Source organism: Paramormyrops kingsleyae, chromosome 3 (genome assembly GCF_048594095.1).
Source record: "Paramormyrops kingsleyae isolate MSU_618 chromosome 3, PKINGS_0.4, whole genome shotgun sequence".
Taxonomy (NCBI): domain Eukaryota; kingdom Metazoa; phylum Chordata; class Actinopteri; order Osteoglossiformes; family Mormyridae; genus Paramormyrops; species Paramormyrops kingsleyae.
In genome coordinates, this window is record NC_132799.1 from 24,723,255 (window position 1) to 24,731,828 (window position 8,574).

General features: G+C 46.8%; 1 protein-coding gene across 2 annotated transcripts; it reads right to left on the reverse strand.

The window, feature by feature from the left end:
* Positions 1–587: 587 nt before the first annotated feature.
* Positions 588–8,554, reverse strand: LOC111858645 (YY1-associated factor 2-like). Of its 2 annotated transcripts, none has more exons than XM_023840580.2 (4): positions 8,429–8,554; positions 6,498–6,623; positions 3,084–3,236; positions 588–2,757 (listed from the first exon to the last, which is right to left on the reverse strand). In XM_023840580.2, the coding sequence occupies exons 1-4, from the start codon at positions 8,521–8,523 to the stop codon at positions 2,532–2,534; spliced, it is 600 nt and encodes a 199-aa protein (XP_023696348.1). In that variant the 5' UTR covers positions 8,524–8,554; the 3' UTR covers positions 588–2,531. The 2 variants fall into 2 exon arrangements, with proteins under 2 accessions (XP_023696348.1, XP_023696349.1); XM_023840581.2 differs by lacking the exon at positions 8,429–8,554 and adding an exon at positions 6,848–8,387.
* Between the last annotated feature and the right edge of the window lie 20 nt (positions 8,555–8,574).

Below are 8,574 nucleotides of genomic sequence, written 5' to 3' on the forward strand. Positions count from 1 at the left end.
CAAAAAATCACTGGCTGTCAGGCACAGAGAAATGGCCCAGTGGGTTAGGATGCTGTGCCTGTGATTGGTAGGTCCCAGGGTTTGTAGAGTGATTCGTCATGACCCTGACCCTTGCTTTCTCAAAAATCTTCATCACTTAAATAAATAATGAAGAAGCAAACGTTAATTACATACATTCAACAATCACCAGAGGGCGCCTTTCGACAAGGATTCATATAGAACACTCACACTGCACTGTAACATTTTTCAGCAGTCTTACGCACAAAAAATATCTTTTAATTATGAAGCTGCTGCCTGTGAATTTCTTGAATTCGACATCTATGTATAAAAATTGCAGGTAATATAAACAAGTGGTTTAGGGAATATTGTTACTTTTACTAAGCTGAGCCCCTTTGTCTCCTGACACAGAAATGGCAGCCGGCTGTGATCCCAGAGCAATTCGTCTCTTTCAAATTGAAAACCCTGATTTCCCGTTAACACTCTAGAACAGAGGCTGAGTAGACTATAAAGCGGAGTTCTCGCAGTTCTTGCACCGTCTGCGGTTCCACGGGATAAATACACAATAATAACAAACTACCCAGAAATCCTTTTTAATCAAACATCTCTGAGTTTAATGAGCAGAACCAAGTAGGCCGATTAATACACATTTATCTAGTCAACAAACTATCAAATAAGAAAATCAGAAATCCTCAGATAACCAAAGACAGAAATAATACCAGTGAGTGAAATAATCAATTGATGATACTATTTATTGCCTGCAATGCACGGTTGTTACACTTACATGTGATTTTCAGATATTAATCTGAAAGGAAGGATGCCTGGTATGGACCTGAGTGAAACAGGTGTCTTTGTGGGGGGCAGCCCATGTGACCTGCTCAGACCTCAGGGATGGCTTGGCCAGTGTCACCCCCCCGGAGTGCTAGGCGACTGTTGCCACTTGTCACTGCACTGTGCCGGCTTCCCTGCAGCAGCCTGGGCTGGGTGTGAGGTGTCTGTGCTGCTTTACAGATGCCCTCTCTGGTCATCACCTCTCACGCAGCATTTTACCGAACACTTAAGTGCTGCAGATCTTCTGGCTTTCTACTGGCATGGTCAACGACAGCCTGTGTGAAATGTCGTCACTCCGCACGCAAAACCAGGATTAGATCTTAGTTTGTAGTCTTTTGTGCGAGAGAGTGATCCCTATAATCATCACTGAGTGCACCGTTACCTTCATTATCCTTTAAATAGGCCAAGGATCATAAATGGTTCAGTCTGTCTACAGCCCTTCATCCCTGAATCTTTAATCATTCATAGCAAGCCCTGCCCTGCCCCATAACAATTACCTCAAAACACACACATCTACACTTGCTGCAATACAGAATCAGGCAGGATCTAAAGTGAAAGGCCAGCAAGGTATTTTTATTGCAGCTGCTGCATGCTGAGGAAGAAAATCGCAGGTAAATGAAAACGAGTGAAAATGAAGCGAGGAGAGCTGCATCTGTCAGAGATAACTGAGGTGATTTCACAGCCCCCCGAAAACCACGAAAAACAGCGCCACCCGCAGTGAGGGGGCGCCTGCGCTGCCGTTCACTGTGGTCGTGCGGACTCACACGTCCTGCTCACGTGTGCAAAGGCACGAGCACAGGGTCGCTGCGTATTTACACCGGTCTCACCTTCATCACCACCCTCATCGTCTTCCTCCAGGCCTGACCTTCAGCACCAGGCTGAACAGCCGGAAACCCCAGCGAGACTCACAAACGTAGGCACACATTTATCATGCATTTTTATAGAGTCCATCATCTCCTTTTTATTTTGTGAGAACCGTAAAATATAAACCAAAGTGAATGGGAACACGGCAGCCTGTATAAAACACGATATCGGCCTTAAAGTTTGAACTATTTCATTCTTTCACTTACGAACATTTTCCTCCCACAGTAAGTAGCTGGGATGATTCTGCACATATCTGTGCGGCCTGATATGATCGGAAATGTAAGAGGACCGTGATCTGTAGTGACTGGCTCCTAGTCGCTGGCAGGACGTGCATTTTTTCGAGTTCGCACCGTGTGACAGACAGGCACAGAAGGATTCTGCAAACCCACTGCTGACCGTCAAATTTCATCAAATGTCCCCAGAGGCTCCATCTTTCCCATAATGCAAATCCAGCAATCTGAAATATACTTTTAAAATAAGGTTTGATTTGAGGCCACAGCAGTCCCAGGTCCATCTAAAAGGTGATAGAAGAGTATGATTAAGTGTATATTGTCAGTATAACACTGATTTAATGTACAATACTACCACATTAACGCAGCCCGGAACATTTAAAACCATCCTACAAGGAAGTTCAGTGCTGTTTTTCCAGTTTTCTGACAGTGATCTTAACGGGTAACAAATGTCACTGGAGACAAGCAGTCGACCCCCAGGGAACATTCTGGAAGACTTCCAAAATGCCATCCTTGCGCCAAAGGCTGCGGGTTGGAGAGATGAGGTGTCTGTTATGAGAGACTTTATGAGAAATGACTGAAGCAGCAATGTGGGGGGGGAGGGGGGGCTTAGTGGGGCTCTCCGTTGAGTGAGGAGCCCTCCCCTCGGGGCGAGGACGACCGCGATGTCCCCCTTTCGGCGCCGTCAGATCCAGAGCCGCTCTGACCGTGGTGCTCACCCGGAGCCGGCGTGGGTTTGCTCTTCTCCTTGAAGTCTGTGATGATGACGGTAAGGTCTCCAACGGTGACCTCCAGGTGCTGAGCACTGCTCCGGTCCACATTCTTCAACCTGGGCCTGGTCACACAGAGTAGGAGAGGAGCAAAACTCAGGCCTGAGAGTAGCTACTATTGAGAGGGGGCTGCTTGGCATTGCCAACATTATTAAAGAGCATCCCAAGGGCATGAAAGAGACGCGTCACACGTATCAAAACCAAATCACGTTAGTGGAGCTGAAGCTCCACCATTGCACTTAAGCAGCAGTATGATATTATTGTATGTATGACATCATCCAGTTCAACATGTCAACCATGTGGTGGCTGCTCTCACCTCATCCTCCTATGGCTGCTCTCACCTCATCCTCCTATGGCTGCCCTCACCTCATCCTCCTATAGCTGCTCTCACCTCATCCTCCTATGGCTGCTCTTTCTGAATGCTGCCTCCCTTTCGCCCTTCTCTTTATCCGTCTTGTCTTTCTTCTCCTTCTTTGGCTGGGTCGGAGATGCAAACTGCTGCGTCACTTGCTGGGAGACCAACTGGGAGACTGGGCGGGGCTTCCTGGAGAAGGATGAGAGACAGCAGAAGGTCTGTGGACCTGCGGAGGCACAACCCGTACGGTCCGTCAGGAAAGCTACAACTACGATTGCATGGCTCCTTTGTTTGGTTCCTCAGACATGAGTAGAGCGAATATGCAGGGACAGCAGGAGCAATGCATGCTGGGAACAGCACAGAGGGCTGCTTATGGAATGGAAATGCAGAAAGGCACATGACTGCAGCATCACAAAATCCCAGGTAGCTGACCCTCTGAGCTGGGAGCTCATCTCAGTCAGAGGGCTCTGCTCTACATCCCAGTTACACTCAGCCTAGAGCAGCTCTGGAAAGGATCAATTACAGCTCATGTTAGAGGCAAAAACGTACCAGCCAAAACCAGAGAACAAGTCCCATCAAGCATAACCCCACCGGAGACACCCCTAACATTAGACATGATGTGGCTTTTTTTGCTTTGAACTATTCAATTGATTTATCAGCCAGTTCTTATACCCAAATCTTATCTACCCCAAACCTAATGCGATTTCTGATTTCCTCGAACCTCCTACTTAGTCCACCTCCCAGTGTGCACTGAGACGATCTGTGGCTCAGTCCTGTAATAAATCCTTCTGCTGCACATTAAAAATGCCTGTTTTCAGGAGGGGAGGCGCTGTTCTGGTAAGTCCCCAGGTCCTCCGCAGTCCACTATTTGGGGATTGTGCAGTAGATACGGTGCAGAGGGTATCGCTGGCCGTGTGGACGCTCTCGGCGGTAACACAGGACGTTAAAGCACCAATCAATACTCCACTCTACCTATTTTATAGCACTAAGTCGTACTTAATGGAGTCACGCACGTGACGAGAATGAGATATTAGACGGCTGTAAGTAAATGCAGAAATACGGCTCCTTCATATTCCCGTGCGCCTTGATCAAACAGCCTGCCCAGCTGAAAGGTCTCAGCTTCAGCCTGAACTGCCTTTCTGCCGGAGAAGGTTCCAGAGGTTCCGCCACTGCCGTTTCGCTCTTTTTGCCGGCCACTTCAGGGCAGTTTTTTCGGAATGTCTTAAACATCTTCCTTAAGGTATAATCAGCAGTCCGTTATTTAATTCAGCTCAAACGCTAAATATATTTGAGTATATAAACAGTTTTGTTTTGGCTGAAAACCAGTGTATTAAGCCCAGAAAAGCAGTAATGCTGTAACAGTGCATCAGCATTTGGAGCAGTTCCATCACTGTACTGAGGAGCAACGCGGAGTATAATTAACATGCTGAGAGTCCCGTCCTAATGAAACTCAATGCTCTCCCACATTCCCACATACCTCACCAGGAATCCACCCCCCAACACTGCCCTGTAGAGGCCTCGGGTCGGGTAAAAAGAAACAATTAACCTCCGCTAAACTAACGATGCCTTTGCTAATGACCTGCAAAAAAACAAAAAAGATGGATGCTTCCATCCTTCTGTTTTACTGCCAGGTATTCAGAGAAATCGAGTGGGTGGTGGCCCCCAGTGCTAAACAGGGAAGTACTGGGAAGGTTCTGGGTGTTTTTCCATAAACCGGGCTGTGCGGCAGAGCTCGGGGGGGGGAAGGTAGGGGGCGGGGGGCTGTCCCCCATGCTGTCTGGCGACCCGTCAAGCCCATACAGCATGAGACATCCTGCCCGGCATGCTGGGCAAGGACAGAGGCAAAGTCAGGCTGAAAGAGGCGGAAAGAGACCCTGGGAGTATGAGGAGTGACGGACAGAGGCTAGACAGGGCCAAAGGGCTAATCGGTACGACCTGCTTTATCACTGTGAGCACACACAGCGTAGTTGGCCCTCTGACCCCCTAAATGCTATCAGCATCAGTATTTTCATCAGGTGAGAGGGCCAGTCTGGATGACCTCCCTTACCCTCCTCTGATTAAGGGCATTGCAGGAAGGAAATGAGGTAAAGGAAGCACAGAGGTGGGATAGTGTGGCCTGCCAGAGAGGTGTCTGGGTAATGAAAACAACCAAACACAGTCTCTGGCTGTGCACTAAGTTACACAGTGGCACTGAAACCAGAGAGCCAGCCTTAAAATGCCAGTAAAACTTGAGGACTGATTAAAACAACATCAGGGGTACAAACACGACAGCACCGGCGTAACACAGAAAGGAATTCTGTAACTAATCAGAAAGCCCAGTGCAGAAAAATGCTAATTCTGTGCAGATGAAAAGTCGCCCGTAGCCTTTGGTGCTTTAAAACTGCTTAATCTGTCTTTTAACCTGTAATCAAAGCGATTTCTTTTTCACAGTCTCTGGGTGCAGCCGATGACTGGGCTAGGAATAACTGGGGGGGTGGGGGGGCTGTAAATACTGCCATTTTAACACCTAACATGATATCCAAGACACTACAGCAGCTCTGTGCAGCAGAATGACCTCTGGTTGTGTCTGAATCCATTAACAAAACTGCCTTCCTATGGGATAATCACATGACAGTGATTCATTAACAGTAGCATTTTATTACTAATATAACACTGCCTGGCAGCACTGGGAAAAAGGAGAGATAAGAGTGAAATCACGACATAAAGGCTCTTGGGCGTGAGAATCTGTAACACAGCATAGGTAAGCACACACGCCTAAGCATTTCCACGAGAGTCGTGGTTGCCTCAGTCTCTGCCCTTGGCAGGAGGTTCATTAACGGCTTTCTGGCGGCCAGTGACCAAGCAGCTGGAGCCCGTGATGGGGGGGGGGGGTTGTGTGAAACAGCCCCTGTGAGGATCAGGCAGCCGCATGCTGACTGGCTGTGTCTGACAGCTGCCAGGCCTCCTCTACATGGCTGATCTCTAACCACGAGAGGGTCCTGGACATCCCCTAACACCCCCTCCCCCCTCCCCCAAGAACAGCATGACGGATGAGCAGTAGAGTCAACATCTCTCCCCCTCCCCTGTGGCCATCCATCCTCTCAGCCTTGTCACTGCTTGAAGACAAACACAAGCTCAATGTAATACACTCAGGTTACTTCCTAGGAGTGTTTCTGAAAAGTAAAACTACTCCACCGCTGATGAATATTTATGTACAGTGCAGCTTTAATAAGTATAAATACCGTGGACACAAATGGTGTGATGTCTGACACGCATCCACCCCAAACCTAAACGCGGATTTTGGTGGTGTATTTTGCATCAGAAAGCAGTCAGCGGGTGGCGCAGTGGCTAAAGACGCAGACCGACCTCGGTGCCAGAAACGAGCTGCCCCCTGACCAGCAGCTTCTCCGTGACTTTCTCCGGTAAACAGCCGTGTGGACGCGTTAGAAGGCTGCCGGCGGGCCGTCTTACCGTGTCGACGTCCCCTTCCTCACATCGCACATCATGCACTTGAAAGCCTCTGCGCTGTTCTTAAACGTACAAACGCTACAGTCCCAGTATCCGTCGTCAGAGGAAGGCTTGGACTGCCGCTTCGGCCTTCAAAAAAAACAACAACAAAAAAACAAACAGACAGAAAGTAAAGCTTTTACACCGGCCGACGAAGCCGTTTCCCGTCACACGGCTCGATACTAGCGAAAGAGCAAGTCCGCCATGGCGGCCGGCTGCGTAGCAACGCGCGTAGTGACCCATCCGCTAAGGCTCGCTCGGGTCACCCGCCGTGCCGTCCCTGCCTCTTAGCAACATATAAGGGGGTGTTTAACCTTGTCGGGCTCTTCTTGTCTCCCATGTCGCTACACCGATACTTGTTTTGCGTCTGTTGTTTGTTTTTATTGCCACGAACCGAAGACAAGGCTCGGTTCGGAGCAGAAACGGCGGCGCCCGGATGACGCAGCTCCTGGCTGCCCTGGAAACTGCAGGCGGGCAGGGAGGTGCGATCACGTGGTCGCGCCGGGCCAATCGCCACCTGTGAAATTTTGAGTGATGGAAAGAGGCGGGGCCGCCTGGTGTGTACACGGGAGAAAACAGGCGCACGAGCTCCATCGTTTATATCTATTGTAGGGTTCGCCTAAAACACTTCATATAGGCTCATCTTCATATGAAAACGTAATGGATGAGAGTTTTGTGCTCCTTTGTTCAAATTTTATAAATGTAATTAATAAAGAAAGGATTCTTTATTAAAGAAATCAGACAATAAGATTGCGAAAAACGAATGGGTCAATAGGTTCAATCTCCAAAAACGTTCAAGAGGAATGTAGAATACGCAGAACTTATTTTTATACGAGTTAAGTTCAAAGCGTCCAAAGCGACTCATATTACAGAAGATCCACTTTCTATAGATAGAGTTGGAATATAACAGAGAAACCTCGACACAAAATTATATAACTAATCGTCATTCTAGCGTTTCACTTTCCTGCCGTTTTAAACAGCAGCCTGGCTGCATTACAAAGCTGATGCGCCTAATTTCGACTTATAGAATGGAAGAAAGTGGACAAAAATGTTTTACATTTAGTGTGTTTATCCTTTTATTTCTTGGTGTTATATATTCACCCAGCTACACAGATTACTTTTTTGTTGCACTGCTGAAAGCCCCAGACTGGCCTATTTACAGCCACAGACTTATAAATGAGTCTAGAAGCGTTTTTCATACAAAGCAGACGAAGCAGCTGTAGATGCTGAGGTTAGGAGACATCCACCGTGCTTTGCAAGTAAACCACCCAAAATATGAATGTAGATCAAGTATGCCGTTTGCAGTAATGGAAAGTCTGATTACACGAATATAAACCCATTCAGAGTACAGAGTGCTTATGTGCCATGTGTGTATACCACAATAGTTTTATTTTTTATAAATATTAAGTAAATTTAAGTAGTTTTTTGGTCTAACTCAATTTTCTGTGAATTGCCATATTTTATGGGAAGATACATAATACAGCAATATTACGTTATTACATTGGGTTTTCGCCGTCTTTAAGAAAGACACGTGTAATAATTTTTCAAAATTATAAAAACCACTGTGATCTATTGTAAATCTCACACAGTATACGTTTCTCTTGCAAACAAGTTACTGGATAAAGACGTGCAATGTGTGATACAAACATGAGAATAATTATATAATGACAATTTGAAGCAGTGATACTTTTAAACCCAAACTGTTTTTTTTTTTTTCGTTTTAACTATGAAAACGAATATATTGTACCGGTAATCCTTCAGTATCAGGGCAACGTAAGACGATAATGGTAATGGAAAAAATAAAGCAAGTTCATTTCAGAAATTGACAGAAGCAAAAAAAACAATTCAGGATAAAATAATTTGATATGAGAAAAGATCAGAGCACTATACTGTACAAAGGCTTGATTGTTGACTTCCGTTCCGTCCTGAATCTATGCGGGTGGCAGAAAAGGCGAAAAGCGCGGAGCGCCAGGCTTTGTTGATTTTCCATGTTTGTCGCTTGAAGATGACGTTCCCCGTGACTGATTGACAAGGCTGCCAT